Source organism: Neoarius graeffei, chromosome 11 (genome assembly GCF_027579695.1).
Source record: "Neoarius graeffei isolate fNeoGra1 chromosome 11, fNeoGra1.pri, whole genome shotgun sequence".
Lineage (NCBI taxonomy): Eukaryota > Metazoa > Chordata > Actinopteri > Siluriformes > Ariidae > Neoarius > Neoarius graeffei.
In genome coordinates this window covers 69,251,945-69,269,881 of record NC_083579.1, presented here as the reverse complement: position 1 = coordinate 69,269,881, position 17,937 = coordinate 69,251,945, and the positions used below count along the sequence as shown (strand labels likewise).

The following is a 17,937-nucleotide window of genomic DNA, read 5'->3' as shown; positions in this document are numbered from 1 at the left end:
ATTAATATTAATATGGGTTCTAAGGCCTTTTCAGCATATCGGGCTGATACGCAATGTTTCCTTACTGCTACACCCACAATATTGCCGAGATACCTGTAAAAGTTGTCGTTACACTGATAAAAAGACTTGTCAATCTTGAAACTGTGGTCTTTTGTTTAATTTTCTCTTGTTATCCCTACGCAGCAGTGACAGCATACCGCCATGCGAATGTTCTACATTCGGACCAGGGCTTTGAACCAGTTCAAGGAACGAAAACAAAAACCGGGAACTTTTTCTATTTCACATGGAACAGAAACGAAACCAGAAACTTTATTATTTTTTATGTTCCGGAACAGAAACGCTTATTAAAAATAATGGTAACCGGTTAATACCGGTTTTTATTTCGTTCCTCAAAGTTTCCGTAGCCTACAAATAAAAAAGTCATTCTTCTCCTGCGCAAGTTTCTATGACCCGCTGGGGTTCACTTCCTGTGTGATGTTCGCTGACTGAATGTAGAGAGCGGGAGGGTGGACTACTATCACGTCTCCACATCTTAAATAAGAGGTAAATATTGCAGTCTATCGTTATTCAAAAACGTCAATTTCAAACACGATATCAATATATTTGTCCACGTTAATGAGAGGCTCGCGAACATTAAATGACGTTAACCTCTGTTAGCCTATCAATGCATAGGGCCTGACTAGCCTTTGGTAACACACTAAACGAATTATCTTTCATTTTTGCCACTTTTTCTGTTTGTGTAGATGGGAAGACATACTGAGAATCCAAATCGCCAACATTTGAAATAATAATTGTTTTGAATCATTTCTTGTCTTATTTAATGAAGGTTGTAATAGAATTAGCCTACATTTGGCTTAAGCTGGATGAGACAGAGACATAATTTTATAGCCATTTGTTAAACAGCTGACAGGGAACGTAATTAACCGTTCCGGGAACGGAATTTTTTTGTTCTAACCGGTTCGGGAACGTCTATTTAATGGTGGAACCCAAAACCGGAAACGTTAAAATTCCGTTTCTGTTCGGAACGAACCAATAGGAAAAAAATTCTGGTTCAAAGCCCTGATTCGGACATACTCCACTCCCCGTCCATGTAAGCGCCCAGTGCATAGCTGCCCGAGTCATTCCGTGTCGAGATCGTCACTGATCATGCTAGTCCAGTTTACCTCCTTCCTTATGCTGTGTTCGCAGTAAAGTGCCATCCGTGTTAAGAGGCGCTTACATGCCATGCACGTAATATGTGCCAGTCCCTGTCAATTTAAATAAATAAATAAACAAGTTTGGTGCATTGAAACCGTCGGAGTAACGGTCAGTAGTGGAAGGTATGATATGAGTCAGATCTGGATAGTCATGCCTTGCAATTGAATGGCTGAAGCTGAAAATAAAGCTGACACCTGGTGAACATCAGCTGGTTGTTTTATTCTTATTTCATAAATATGTCACTAATATAGTTGAAGATTAATTATAATAAGTCTTCAATCAAAAACAGCAATTCTGGTTAAAAAAAAAATCTCATTAATATTACCAAAAATGAGTGACTTTCAGGGAGGCCCGCAAGTGCCAGGAAATGCACGAGAATGCATCTCCGAACATGTAGAACCCGTGAGCTTTCGGGGCCTAAGGCGGCCCCCGAACCCCCCGCCGTTATGACTTGGTGCCACTACGCTGATATTTTGGTCAGGGTTAGTTAGAACCCTGAGAATAAATAGAGCTGCTGATCTCCACCCAGTTTTGTCAGGTTTTTTTCTCTCCATCCATTGATTTGTCCTCCTGTGGTCGTCTTGAAGTGCTCAGTTCAATTTGCTGGGTCTAACCAGTTGATGACCCCTGTTTTTAGACTGTTATATGATTATTATTCTTGCTGTATATTGGTCTCTGAACCCATATTACAGAAGTTTCTGTGATGTCTCTCATGTACAGTCGGTCTACAGACATTCAAGACACAATGAAGGTTACACTATTCAGTTCCAACATCGTGTCTGGGATTTTTCACAGAGAAATTAAATTGAAATTAGAATTGTCTGTGTAGACAAAGTGCACACAAGGTGAGACACTCCATACACACTTTCTACAGGCTGTTGACAGCTATGGTCCATTATGAATAATAAGTGGGTCAGATTTTTGTTCTCTCATCAAACAGCTTTCCCTTGTTTCTCATCCATCATCATTCTCTAGACAATTTCCCCTGCTTCACATTCTCACTACTTGTCCTCCTCTCCTTTTCTATCCATGTCATTGCTTATCTTGATTATGCAGTAATTTCAGCAATGAAAAAGACTATTGTGAAGTTTGTTGGTCCACTTCGGCGTCATACTTATGTTTGGCGTGTCTCCACAGTACGGATGTTTCGGTAAGTAGGGTGCGGTCTCCATACAAACCCAGCAGCCTTCAGTGAGAGTTCTGGCCTTAACTTCACCCCAGTCTCTCTGCAAGCTCTCATTACTTTGGGTTGCACCATGCAAACTCAACTGGATCTGCTGTGCTCGACACGTTTTTGCATGAAATGGGGTCAAGTGGAGCAGATGGCAATTCCTTTGCATACTTTTGCAGTGTTACAACTTCGTTATGAACGCACTGAATGCACTTAATATGCTTTGTGTCATGCTTTTACTGTCCACATTAAGCATGTCTTGTGACGTAACTGAACATTTAACCTGATACAGCTAAATGTCAAATGCATTTTCCAGAAAGTGAAAAGAAAGGGACCAGAATGTAACAAAACCCCAGTTGCTTGACAGTTACTTTACCAGAATAAATTCATAAGGTCTGTTGAGGTTATAATGAGCAATGTGTGTGTGTGTGTGTGTGTGTGTGTGTGTGTGTGTGTGTGTGTGTCCATCCTGGCTTTGTTTATAACCTGGTTAACAGATACAGTAGAAGGAGCCCTCCACAGACAATTCAGACAGACAATTTCCCATTCTACAGATATCAACAGACAGACAGACAGACAGACAGACAGACAGACACTCTCACATTTGTTGAAACAAAAATACCAAACACTTTGTACCCCTATAACCAAAAGGAGAACCTTTCGTGTGTCATGAATCGCATGCAAACCGATATATGTGCAGGTATCCTTGACTTGCAAGTGATGTCAAAGCAAAATAGAAACCTGGATGTCGGCCATGTTGGTGGATATACAAATGCGGGGTCAAGCAACATTCCATACAAAACATAGTCACGCGTGCACAACTCTCTTCGTTTTTCTACTGCTTTAAGCATTCTTTTAGCTCTGCCATATCTTTGTGCTGTATATGGTTGTGGTCACAACAGTACTTGTGACCATGGCACGTTCCGATTTTTTTTAGAATTTTGTCCGTGATTCGGAAAGAGGGCGAGGAAACTCTGAGGCTTAGTACGGAGAGGAGATGAGCACGGCTGAACAACATCGGCAGGGCTGATCTAACAGAGGCAAAACAGCTTATGTTTGCAGCAGGGCTTTGAACCGGTTCAAGGAACGAAAACGAAAACCGGGAACTTTTTCTATTTCACATGGAACAGAAACGAAACCAGAAACTTTATTATTTTTTATGTTCCGGAACAGAAACGCTTATTAAAAATAATGGTAACCGGTTAATACCGGTTTTTATTTAGTTCCTCAAAGTTTCCGTAGCCTACAAATAAAAAAGTCATTCTTCTCCTGCGCAAGTTTCTATGACCCGCTGGGGTTCACTTCCTGTGTGACGTTCGCTGACTGAATGGAGAGCGCGGGAGGGTGGACTACTATCACGTCTCCACGTGATAATAAGTGAGTAAGTGCATTACTGAGTGTCTGAGCAAAGAAGAGCCTGAACGTTGCAACCTCCCTATTGGCTGTTTGTAAAAATGTATCAATTGTTGCCCTTCCCACGGGAATCATCGCGGGCTTGAGAGACGAGACCTGACGAGTTAGTTCGTTGGTAGCAGAACAAAATGTCTGGACACAAATCGGGTTTTCAGAAAAGGAAAGAAAATAAACGGAGGGTCGAAAATACAAAAAAGGAGGCAGAAAATGCAAAACGAGTTTTAAGGTAGGACAAATGGTTACTTTTTAAGGCAGCCCGCCGTGGCTGCAGGCTTTCAGTTGTGTCATTGAATGGTTACTTTTCTGAGGCAGCCCGCCATGGCTGCCTGCAGGCTTATTTATTATAGCCCATTTAGTTAAAATAGTTGATATAAAATGTTTATAGTTATGTGATGGTTGTCCTGATTTAGACTGGTGGTTTTTTTTTTTTTTGGGGGGGGGGGGGGGGGGGGGGGTTGCGCGATGTTGCACCCGGGTCCAGATTAGGGCAGAATCGGCCCTGGCTACATTTCAGGTGTAGTTTGTTTTATGTATGTATGTACTTGCATAGATGTGTACTTGGTCTTCCAATATGGCGCCTAACAAAATCTCGCGGCGCGGTGACGTCATGCGGTAGCCCTCTATAGGGCCTGACTAGCCTTTGGTAACACACTAAACGAATTATCTTTCATTTTTGGCATTTTTTCTGTTTGTGTAGATGGGAAGACATACTGAGAATCCAAATCGCCAACATTTGAAATAATAATTGTTTTGAATTATTTCTTGTCTTATTTAATGAAGGTTGTAATAGAATTAGCCTACATTTGGCTTAAGCTGGATGAGACAGAGACATAATTTTATAGCCATTTGTTAAACAGCTGACAGGGAACGTAATTAACTGTTCCAGGAATGAAATTTTTTTGTTCTAACCGGTTCGGGAACGTCTATTTAATGGTGGAACCCAAAACCGGAAACGTTAAAATTCCGTTTCTGTTCGGAACGAACCAATAGGAAAAAAATTCTGGTTCAAAGCCCTGGTTTGCAGTAATCATTTTATCTCCGGTGAAATTCAAAAGCTTTCTCGATAATATCATGGAAGAATTTTATTTCGTGTTGCTAGAATTTTGCTATAAAATGAGCGTTCTCTTGTCGTGGTTCACTCGGTCGTTGTTATAATTTTAACAAGTGTATTACCATTTCACTTTTAGAAGCGCCAGCAAAATTATACGATAGAAACAATTAAGACTGGGCATCCAATCAGAAAATGGGCTATTTTTCGTCCAAGGTCGGACTTGATTCTTCGGCAGCCAAAGCAGATAGAACGCGATATCTGGGTACTCGATGGTCGGTAGAAACGTCTTTTCTTCAGAAAAGTCTGACTTTTTTAAATAATATGGGTCAAAACCACACATATCTATCTTCTCTTTGTATCGAATCTTCACTCGACCGTTCAATTCGTGAGAAAATTAAGCATCGGTTACAGACACACTTTCAGCGGCTGCCATCCTAGTTGCTTTGTATATCCACCATCATGGCGGATGCTCATGAGGTAGCACATTTTGATCACCTGGTTGCAAGTCATCTATTGACGTATTTCACTCACGTGACCAAGTCATGTGATGCTGCCATTTTGGACGGCACGGCTCGAATCAGTTTGAATGCGAGGAAGGCGACAAACGAAAAACATAAAAGAAAAAGGAGCGAGATGCAGAAAACACCTTCACTATCCAGCGACGTAGGGCATTTACAGGGCGAGCAGAGGGAGAGGTATTTGCAAAAATTGAGGTTAGCAGGCTTAGAGAACGACGTTTACCTGCTTCCACCAGGATTGTTCACTGACGTACGGAAGTACACGAAGCCCTCGTCTTTACCTGACTTCGGCCCACATGATCTGTATACCTATGTCGTTAAAAACCCATCGCCATACACAGGTATTGATCTGAAAGCGTATAAGAGTTTGGATGCCTACAAATATTTTGTGTCAGGCTGGGTAACATGCCTACATCAGCGGGTCGTCCCTGGAGCCGGTGGTCGCCATCTTATTACAGCTAAGGTTTGTTCACATTTTCATTTACTTTCGGTCCTCAGGATAAACAAAATGTTATTAAATGTCATTGAAATAACTTCTTAGTCTGTTGAGACATGGCCCGTTATAAATTTGCTGTTACCAGGCAATGACCAAGAACTGTATTATTAGGGTCGGTGTAGTTGTAGCAGTGTATTAGCAACTAGCTGTTAGCACTAGCTAATGTCAACAACATCATAGCTGGTATGTTACTGTAGCAATGTTTACGTTCAGTCATTTGGATGACTGTTAAAACCTTTCAGTCTCAAGTTTTTCCTTTACTGGATTTACTAGTTTACTGAGCTAGCGCGCTCGGGCAAGCTGGGAGCCAGCGCGCGCTAGTCCGCCGGCGGCCGGCGCGCGCTAGCTCAGTAAACTAGTAAATCCAGTAAAGGAAAAACTTGAGACTGAAAGGTTTTAACAGTCATCCAAATGACTGAACGTAAACATTGCTACAGTAACATACCAGCTACTGTTGGTGACATTAGCTAGCTTGACGTTCAAAATGGCGGACACCGGGGCGTCACGTGACCCTGTGACGTCAGGTGAAATACCTCAATACAGAGACACACTAAGACCTGTAAACACTCACAGACACACTGAACTGTATGACGGAACTGAAATGTTGTATGAATTGTTGATGGAGTACCTTCGCAGAAAGAGTTTAGTAGCTCAAAACCTGGAGCGCAGCCACAGTGGTAAGAGCCAGCTGTGTTTGTACACTGTCCGTTCAGACAAGCCGCCATGTCCTCACATTCATCAATATCTGCAACATGATAAATTGAATGGACTTCATTTATTACACAACCAATCTGAGAATTATTGGCACCCTTCAAAAGAAAAAGTGAAGTTTTTAGAAAGGTTACTGCTGCCTTTGAACATTTGTGTTACTCTTGGGAACAAATATAGAGTCGAACACACATCGAATCCCTTCATCACTCCTGAAGAAGGCTTTCCTGAGAACAACATTTAAAATACAAAGAATCGCTACATTTATTCATTTGGCTGATACTTTTATCCAAAGCGACTTACAATGAAGACAGGATAATATAGTTTGTTTCGTGTTAAGGATCCTTAACCTTCTCATCAGTCGCCCAGACCCTTAATTAAAATGTTTCATTATGGCGTGTGATCAAAATGTTTCATCATGGCATGTTTGGCCTTCAAGAAAGAGCCCCCAAAACCACTGTAATATATGATGGTGAATCAGTGATGCTTTGCAGCTAGTCGTCCAAGAAGGTATGAAGATTGAAGGGCTCTTTAATTCTGGTTGCCTCTGCCAGGAGGAGGGGTCTTGTCCATGGAAAATGTCTTTTAACAAGATCATTCTCAAAAGCATTTCTAAATCTCTATAAGGATCTCCTACCATATCAGACATTGCAGGAAGAGGGTCAGTGGTGTTATGCTCTTCACATAAGGCTTCACAAAATATTAACTGTAGGGGTTCTAACAATTTTGAGACCAGTGTTTTACAGAAAAAAAAAATGCACTATTTAAGAAAACCACGTTTACACCAAAAACACAGCTCATTGTATGTAATATGATATTAATTTCATAATCTGATATAATTATTGTTATTCATTTTTATAAATGTCACATAATCATAAATTCTGGAGCGGATTCTATAACAGCAGAGCACTAGCACTAGAATAAACAGGAAATGTGTAATGGTGTGTAAAAAGGTTAAAATAACACTGAAATAGTTTATCTGACAAAATCATGGACTACATTAAACAACTAAGACTTGTCTTAAAGCTTATTTTATGATATGTCCAGGGTAATTAGCTTAGATTATATATTTATAGGTGTATCAGACGCTCGCTGGCCGTGCTGTGAAAATTGTCCATGCAGACGCTCATCTGAGTTTCCAAATCTGTCATTGCTTACCTTTTGAATATTTTCTATTGTGAATACTATCATTAAAAAGCTTATAATATCTGCTTTCCAAAGAAATTTATGTTATTAAGATCTGTTCAGTGCTTTGGGAGGAACGGCAGGTTGAAGTTGGTAAGTAAAAACTCTGCTCGCGTTACATCAGGAAACTGCCGGTGCTGTTCTTTTTGAGTCACGGTAAAGCAGTCGGGCTCACTCTCTCGCTCTTTCTCCTGATCGGTTTCTGACTGGATTACTCATGAATATCAATCAGATTACTTTTATAGGGATGTTCTCTCACTCTCACTGTTTCTGATGAAGTCTTCAGCAAAATCTTCCGTCTGCTAGTTTTGATGTTGTGATTCACAGGAGACTTTGAAGTGAGTTTTCATAGCTTTACCTACTTATTTTTTCAAATCAAACTGATTCATTTAAATAAATAACTATTTTAGAATATAACTACTTGTTTTGATGAAAAATTTCGAGATCTTAGTGGTCGGAATGATATTTTTTAAAAAAACAGAAGTCAGAAACACGTGTCAATTTCAATTCAATTAAACGGAATTGTTTATTGGATGTGGATCGCACAGTTTTTTCCCAGGTTCCCAGGTAAGCTGTGAATATTAACTGAAATAATCATTTATATTCTTTCATATACAGTAAACACTAGTAGGCCCTACTTAGAAATACAAAAGCCTACAGAGCACAAAGAGGGAATTAGAAATAATCTTTTATTCCTTTTTTATTTTGATAGAGAACGGTAGATGTGAATGAGATTCAGTGCTTATTTGTGCATGTTTTATCATTAACATTGATTTCTCCGTCTTTGTGATGTATAAATGAGAGTTAAGATCAGCTTTATATTGCACAAAGAAAGCCATTTGGTGAAACTTTGAAGAAGAGAGTGTACTGATTTAACGTTTTTACCAAATTAGCATAATTAATTTTAATTCAATAGTATTTTGCATAATTGGGTTTTATTAATCTTTAAAACTTTGTATTCATTATACAGCCATCTATGTGCTGCCAATTTCCATGTGAATATCTTGGAAAAAAAAGTTATTAAGAAAAAACGTTTGATCTCATTGGTTAATGAGGCCCATTTTGGACCACGTAATCCTCATACAGAATACTAGCGGCGCTCCAGCGGAGCACCATACCTAAGAAAAAATGGTAAACCCATCGAGTCGATTTTTTGTGGTTTGTCCGTGTACGTGTGTGTACCACCACTCATACACACTACCTAGTGGTCAGTGTTAGTAATTACCACTCATACACACTACCTAGTGGTCAGTGTTAGTAATTACCACTCATACACACCGCCTAGTGGTCAGTGTTAGTAATTACATCATACACACCGCCTAGTGGCTAGTGCTAGCCAGTAAAGAAATAAAACAAAAGAGACTGGCTACGATATCAGAAAATTCTACAACCCAGAAACAGATGGGCACTCCGCTTTTAGGCAGTGCCTAAATCTATATATTACAGCAGTTTTCTAAAAATTAAGCCGCTTTTTCAATCTTTGATTTGTAATATCTCAAGAACGGATAAACATATTTTAATTCTGTAAAAAGTATGTTGTTCTGCGTTCAATTCTGAATTCAATGACAGCAATTTCAAGCAATTTGGATTGAATTTGTATTTTCACCTGATATGCCTAATATTTACTTATTAAACATTTCGCTCTAAAAGATTTCAGACAGTTGCTTATGCAGTTCTCAATATGAACACAAATACACACATACATCGCTACCTTCACAAGTGCGCCGGTCTGAGGAGACCTTGTAGCCGGATTCACAGGTTATGCAGGAATACGAACCCTCAGAGTTTGTACAAGCAGCCAGTGGGCAAATGTCAGGAGACTGGCACTCATCAATATCTGAAACATAAAGCCAACAAAACTGTTAGGGGGGAGAGAGTCCTCAGATTGGCGATAAACTAAAAAAAAAAATGAAACCTTGGTGGTCTTCAGTCTGCTTTCTGCTGGATTCACTTCAAGGATTCAAGGATTTATTTAGATACCATCATTTAGATACTCTTCACTTTCCAATCAAAACACACGCTGTTTCCAAGCCATTCACTTTCAGACGCAGGGAAAAAAAAGGGCCTGCTGATGTGCTGATAACCCAACAAAACAGACTGCATACCACAGTGAATTAGCTCAAGTCTTTTAGTCTGTACATAGAGCTCCAGCATTATTAAACTGCACTGACAGAGCGACTGATGAGGAGGAGGCGAGAGATAAGGTATGCAGGGTGGAGAGCTCAATCCAAAGCGGCAAGCTATTACAGGCATTTCATAATGGCTCTGTCAACAAACACTTGGAGGGCTGGTGCTATATTAGAGCTGGAAATTCTTTTCCCTGGTACTGATCACACGCCAAGTCTCTCACACACACACACACACACACACACACACACACACACACTTATCTTACTATTCTTGTGAGGACCTTCCTTCCAATTAAATAATTGTTAATGAAGGTATTTAGTTTGAAGTAGCTATGCTGAAAAATAATCGAACCGTAACCTTGGTAACGGCGGCACGGTGGTGTAGTGGTTAGCGCTGTCGCCTCACAGCAAGAAGGTCCGGGTTCGAGCCCCGTGGCCGGCGAGGGCCTTTCTGTGCAGAGTTTGCACGTTCTCCCCGTGTCCGCGTGGGTTTCCTCCGGGTGCTCCGGTTTCCCCCACAGTCCAAAGACATGCAGGTTAGGTTAACTGGTGACTCTAAATTGACCGTAGGTGTGAATGTGAGTGTGAATGGTTGTCTGTGTCTATGTGTCAGCCCTGTGATGACCTGGCGACTTGTCCAGGGTGTACCCCGCCTTTCGCCCGTAGTCAGCTGGGATAGGCTCCAGCTTGCCTGCGACCCTGTAGAACAGGATAAAGCGGCTAGAGATAATGAGATGAGATGAGAACCTTGGTAACCAAATTTTTTGGAGCTGCAGTTTGCATGTGAACCAACCAAATGTCCACTCAACGTCAAAAAAAAGGTCAGATTTTCCTAACCTTGTGAGGACATTTGGTCCCCATAAAGAAATAACACATGAATGCATGCATGCACACGCGCACATACACACGTGAGAAGCAAGAGGCTGGTCCAACTGTCTGTATGTCTATCTGTCTTTCTTTCTCTACTTACAAGACTGTGTTCTGTCTGTACACAGTAACAAAAAAAAAAAATCACAAATGACATCTACATATACTGTAAGATGGATAAACAAATCACACTGAAGACCAGGCCCAATCCCAGAGGGCGAGCTTATGAACTGGAAAGAAGAGCCAGATGTGTTAATCTACAGTCATGACAGATGATATATTGATATAAAAATACAAGCTGCTCAATAATTCTTAACATGGTCCATCAGATTCAGAGGTGGGAAATAACGAAATACGGATACTTCCTTACTCTACTTATGTCGAGTTTTCAGGTGTCCTTAGTCTAACTGAGTATTTATTTTTCTGACATCTTTTTACATCTACTCCCTTCATTTTAACTCAAATATATGTATATCTGTACTGTCTACTCCTTGCATTTTCAAATCAGGCTTGATACGTTAGTTTTAATGCATTTGACGGGAATTATCTTTTTTTTTTAAATTTAGCTCATCCAGTCATAGGCCAGGCCGGATGAGCTTATGCGAACACACGTCATCCATCTGTCATCCTTCCGTCATCCTTCCATCATCATGGTCCGTCCACAATTTACAAAAATCGCTACTCCTCCAGGGCCGTGTTAACCCTTGCCGAGGCCCTGGGCGGGCAGACACACACCCGAGGCCCCACCCCCGAGGCCCCATCCCCCGCCTGTTGTCAACTGCGCTCAGCAAATTCACCCCCTCAGACGTGCCTGTCTAACTAGGCACAGAAACTTAAATAATGACAGTGGCACAATTAGAAATACTATCGAACGATAAAACTTTATATCCATCAACACCTATTTAATCGAGAAAAAGCAATGGTGAAATAGGCAATTGCATGGTGAAAAAATCCATCAGACATCACGGTTAATAAGTCTGGTTCACTAAAGTTTAGCCTCAAGAAGCCTTTGAATGAGTGAGTCAATGAACAACATGTCAAGAACATAACCGAGGCCTACAACAGTTTCTTTAGTATTCAGAACAAGAACATTCATTTAGTATATAACCGTTCGTTTTCATTTTGGAATCCAGGTGACTTTTAACTTGTGAAAACAAAGAGCGATAACAAAGAAAGAAAAATATCTTGCTTCTCAGAAATAAATCTCAAAATGTTAGGCTATGTGAAACATTTCATCCTTTCACACACGTAATGTCCCAAACAGCAGTGGCACGCAGCTTTGCGCATTCAGTTTGACAGCCATGGGTCAACTTACAAGGGCACCTTCCTACTTTTCTGGAAAGCGAAGTCATTATTAAATCATTGAACTCAAGCTGACGTAGCGTGTGAAGACATGGTGGACAGTGATCATATTGACAATGACGGGTGATTTATGCGATGGGACAAGGTGGGCTTCCTTACGGGTGGCGAAATGCATCAAAAATGTTATCAATATGATCAAAACTTCTGAAAATATCGTTTCATATTTTCCGATCTGGGCGGCACGGTGGTGTAGTGGTTAGCGCTGTCGCCTCACAGCAAGAAGGTCCGGGTTCGAGCCCCGTGGCCGGCGAGGGCCCTTCTGTGCGGAGTTTGCATGTTCTCCCCGTGTCCACGTGGGTTTCCTCCGGGTGCTCTGGTTTCCCCCACAGTCCAAAGACATGCAGGTTAGGTTAACTGGTGACTCTAAATTGACCGTAGGTGTGAATGTGAGTGTGAATGGTTGTGTCTATGTGTCAGCCCTGTGATGACCTGGCGACTTGTCCAGGGTGTACCCCGCCTTTCGCCCGTAGACAGCTGGGATAGGCTCCAGCTTGCCTGCGACCCTGTAGAACAGGATAAAGCGGCTACAGATAATGAGATGAGAGATGAGATGAGACGAGACATGTTGGCTTGAAGATATGAAGTTTATCTTTTCGTGTTGAAAAACTTGCATTTTTCATACAAAATACATCCTGGACCTGAGAGACATTTTTTTTTTTATATTTCCCTCCGATGACATCACTCCCAGTGTTTTCCCGCTGACTAGACGCACGCTGTCAAAATAGCAAACTGGTTCAAAATTAAAATTCTTTCGATTAACTTGTGGATTTTTTTTTTTTATTTATAGATGTGTCCATATAATATAAAGAACATTACACGGTGGCGGGAAGATATGAAGTTTATCTTCTTGGGTTGAAAATGTTTTCACTTGTTCGCGTCACTCACTCATGAATATGTTCACCACTTAAAGATAAACTTCATATATTTGTGCAACCATGTAATATCCTCTATATAAGATATTATATGATATTATATTACAGTGGTGCTTGAAAGTTTGTGAACCCTTTAGAATTTTCTATATTTCTGCATAGAAATATAGAAACATCATCAGACAAAACAAACAAAAACATCATCAGATTTTCACACAAGTCCTAAAAGTAGATAAAGAGAACCCAGTTAAACAAATGAGACAAAAATATGACACTTGGTCATTTATTTATTGAGGAAAATGATCCAATATTACGTATCTGTGAGTGGCAAAAGTATGTGAACCTTTGTTTTCAGTATCTGGTGTGACCCCCTTGTGCAGCGATAACTGCAACTAAATGTTTCCGGTAACTGTTGTAACACCAGCTTGGAGGAATTTTAGCCCATTCCTCCGTACAGAACAGCTTCAACTCTGGGATGTTGGTGGGTTTCCTCACATGAACTGCTCGCTTCAGGTCCTTCCACAACATTTTGATTGGATTAAGGTCAGGACTTTGACTTGGCCATTCCAAAACATTAACTTTATTCTTCTTTAACCATTCTTTGGTAGAACGACTTGTGTGCTTAGGGTCGTTGTCTTGCTGCATGACCCACCTTCTCTTGAGATTCACTTCATGGACAGATGTCCTGACATTTTCCTTTAGAATTCGCTGGTATAATTCAGAATTCATTGTTCCATCAATGATGACAAGCCGTCCTGGCCTAGATGCAGCAAAACAGGCCCAAACCATGATACTACCACCACCATGTTTCACAGATGGGATAAGGTTCTTATGCTGGAATGCAGTGTTTTCCTTTCTCCAAACATAACACTTCTCATTTAAACCAAAAAGTTCTATTTTGGTCTCATCCGTCCACAAAACATTTTTCCAATAGCCTTCTGGCATGTCCACGTGATCTTTAGCAAACTGCAGACGAGCAGCAATGTTCTTTTTGGAGAGCAGTGGCTTTCTCCTTGCAACCCTGCCATGCACACCATTGTTGTTCAGTGTTCTCCTGATGGTGGACTCATGAACACTAACATTATCCAATGTGAGAGAGGCCTTCAGTTGCTTAGAAGTTACCCTGGGGTCCTTTGTGACCTTGCCGACTATTACACGCCTTGCTCTTTGTTGGTCGACCACTCCTGGGGAGGGTAACAATGGTCTTGAATTTCCTCCATTTGTACACAATCTGTCTGACTGTGGATTGGTGGAGTCCAAACTCTTTAGAGATGGTTTTGTAACCTTTTCCAGCCTGATGAGCATCAACAATGCTTTTTCTGAGGTCCTCAGAAATCGCCTTTGTTCGTGCCATGATGCACTTCCACAAACGTGTGTTGTGAAGATCAGACTTTGATAGATCCCTGTTCTTTAAATAAAACAGGGTGCCCACTCACACCTGATTGTCATCCCATTGATTGAAAACACCTGAATCTAATTTCACCTTCAAATGAACTGCTAATCCTAGAGGTTCACATACTTTTGCCACTCACAGATATGCATTATTGGATCATTTTCCTCAATAAATAAATGACCAAGTATAATATTTTTGTCTCATTTGTTTAACTGGGTTCTCTTTATCTACTTTTAGGACTTGTGTGAAAACCTGATGATGTTTTAGGTCATATTTATGCAGAAATATCGAAAATTCTAAAGGGTTCACAAACTTTCAAACACCACTGTATCTATCTTTGCTTGACCATTCAAATCATGATAATACTGAGAAAATTCAGCATTGTTTACAGACACGCTTTCAGCGGCTGCCATCCTAGTTGCTTTGTATATCCGCCATCATGGCGGACGCTCATGACGTAGCACATTTTGATCACCTGGTTGCAAGTCATCTATACAGAGACACACTAAGACCTGTAAACACTCACAGACACACTGAACTGTATGACGGAACTGAAATGTTGTATGAATTGTTGATGGAGTACCTTCGCAGAAAGAGTTTAGTAGCGCAAAACCTGGAGCGCAGCCACAGTGGTAAGAGCCAGCTGTGTTTGTACACTGTCCGTTCAGACAAGCCGCCATGTCCTCACATTCATCAATATCTGCAACATGACAAATTGAATGGACTTCATTTATTACACAACCAATCTGAGAATTATTGGCACCCTTCAAAAGAAAAAGTGAAGTTTTTAGAAAGGTTACTGCTGCCTTTGGACATTTGTGTTACTCTTGGGAACAAATATAGAGTTGAACACACATCGAATCCCTTAATCACTCCTGAAGAAGGCTTTCCTGAGAACAACATTTAAAATACAAAGAATCGCTACATTTATTCATTTGCCTGATACTTTTATCCAAAGCGACTTACAATGAAGGGGCGGCACGGTGGTGTAGTGGTTAGCACTGTCGCCTCACAGCAAGAAGGTCCTGGGTTCGAGCCCAGAGCCCGGCGAGGGCCTTTCTGTGCAGAGTTTGCATGTTCTCACCGTGTCCGTGTGGGTTTCCGCCGGGTGCTCCGGTTTCCCCCACAGTCCAAAGACATGCAGGTTAGGTTAACTGGTGACTCTAAATTGAGCGTAGGTGTGAATGTGAGTGTGAATGGTTGTCTGTGTCTATGTGTCAGCCCTGCGATGACCTGGCAACTTGTCCAGGGTGTACCCCGCCTCTCGCCCATAGTCAGCTGGGATAGGCTCCAGCTTGCCTGCGACCCTGTAGAACAGGATAAGCGGCTACAGATAATGGATGGATGGACTTACAATAAAGACAGGTTAATACAGTTTGTTTTGGGTTAAGAACTTTGCTAAAGGACCCTAGAATGGCAAATTAGGCAGTGTCAGGATTTGAACTCTCAACCGTCTCATCAGTCGCCCAGACCCTTAATTAAAATGTTTCATCATGGCATGTTTGGCCTTCAAGAAAGAGCCCCCAAAACCACTGTAATATATGATGGTGAATCAGTGATGCTTTGCAGATAGTGGTCCAAGAAGTTATGAAGATTGAAGGGCTCTTTAATTCTGGTTGCCTCTGCCAGGAGGAGGGGTCTTGTCCATGGAAAATGTCTTTTAACAAGATAATTCCCAAATGCATTTCTAAATCTCTATAAGGATCTCCTACCATATCAGACATTGCAGGAAGAGGGTCAGTGGTGTTATGCTCTTCACATAAGGCTTCACAAAATATTAACTGTAGGGGTTCTAACAATTTTGAGACCAGTGTTTTACAGAAAAAAAAATGCACTATTTAAGAAAACCACGTTTACACCAAAAACACAGCTCATTGTCTCATCTCATCTCATTATCTCTAGCCACTTTATCCTGTTCTACAGGGTCGCAGGCAAGCTGGAGCCTATCCCGGCTGACTACGGGCGAAAGGCGGGGTACACCCTGGACAAGTCGCCAGGTCATCACAGGGCTGACACATAGACACAGACAACCATTCACACTCACACCTACGGTCAATTTAGAGTCACCAGGTAACCTAACCTGCATGTCTTTGGACTGTGGGGGAAACCGGAGCACCCGGAGGAAACCCACGCGGACACGGGGAGAACATGCAAACTCCACACAGAAAGGCCCTCGCCGGCCACGGGGCTCGAACCCGGACCTTCTTGCTGTGAGGCGACAGCGCTAACCACTACACCACCGTGCCGCCACAGCTCATTGTATGTTGTAATATATTAATTTCATAATCTGATATAATTATTGTTCTTCATTTTTATAAATGTCACATAATCATAAATTCTGGAGCGGATTCTATAACAGCAGAGCACTAGCACTAGAATAAACAGAAAATGTGTAATGGTGTGTAAAAAAGGTTAAAATAACACTGAAATAGTTTATCTGACAAAATCATGGACTACATTAAACAACTAAGACTTGTCTTAAAGCTTATTTTATGATATGTCCAGGGTAATTAGCTTAGATTATATATTTATAGGCGTATCAGACGCTCGCTGGCCGTGCTGTGAAAATTGTCCATGCAGACGCTCATCTGAGTTTCCAAATCTGTCATTGCTTACCTTTTGAATATTTTCTATTTTGAATACTATCATTAAAAAGCTTATAATATCTGCTTTCCAAAGAAATTTATGTTGTTAAGATCTGTTCAGTGCTTTGGGAGGAACGGCAGGTTGAAGTTGGTACAACAGAGAAAAAAAAACTCTGCTCGCGTTACGTCGGGAAACTGCCAGCGCTGTGTGTGAGTTTCAGTTAGCTTTGCACAGAAACAGTCAGTAGAAATGTCCCTCAATGGGCTATATTCTATGTTTATACAGTGCCTTGCAAAAGTATTCATCCCCCTTGGTGTTTGTCCTGTTTTGTTGCATTACAAGCTGGAATTAAAATGGATTTTTGGGGGGTTAGCACCATTTGATTTACACAACATGCCGACCACTTTAGAGGTGCACATTGTTGTTTTATTGTGACACAAACAATAATTAAGATGAAAAAACAAAAATCTGGAGTGTGCATAAGTATTCCCCCCAAATTCAATACTTTATAGAGCCACCTTTTGCTACAATTACAGTTGCAAGTCTCTTGGGGTATGTCTCTATTAGCTTAGCATATCTAGCTACTGGGATTTTTGCCCATTCCTCAAGGCAAAACTGCTCCAACTCCTTCAAATTAGATGGGTTGTGTTGGTGTACAGCAATCTTCAAGTTATACCATAGATTCTCAATTAGATTGAGGTCTGGGCTTTGATTAGGCAATTCCAAGACATTTAAATGTTTTCCCAGTGTAGCTTTAGCAGTATGTTTAGGGTCATTGTCCTGCTGAAACGTGAACCTTCGTCCCAGTCTCAAACCTCTGGCTGACTCAAACACGTTTTCCTCCAGAATTGCCCTGTATTTAGTGCCATCCATCTTTCCTTCAGTCCTGACCAGCTTTCCTGTCCCTGCAGATGAAAAATATCCCCACAGCATGATGCTGCCACCACCATGCTTCATTGTAGGGATGGTGTTCTCAGGGTGTTGGGTTTGTG

At 41.1% G+C, this 17,937-nt stretch overlaps 1 protein-coding gene across 2 annotated transcripts in view; it reads right to left on the bottom strand.

The window, feature by feature from the left end:
- Positions 1-17,937, bottom strand: part of LOC132894602 (latent-transforming growth factor beta-binding protein 2-like) — a 316,258-nt gene that overhangs the window by 43,137 nt on the left and 255,184 nt on the right. The window contains exons 24-25 of one of the 2 annotated variants that reach the window (XM_060934665.1): positions 9,451-9,576; positions 6,475-6,591 (exon numbers count right to left, since the gene is read on the bottom strand). In XM_060934665.1, coding sequence (XP_060790648.1) covers positions 6,475-6,591; positions 9,451-9,576 — 243 coding nt within the window. The remainder of the gene's footprint in view (positions 1-6,474; positions 6,592-9,450; positions 9,577-17,937) is intronic. The other variant, XM_060934666.1, reaches the window with a different exon arrangement.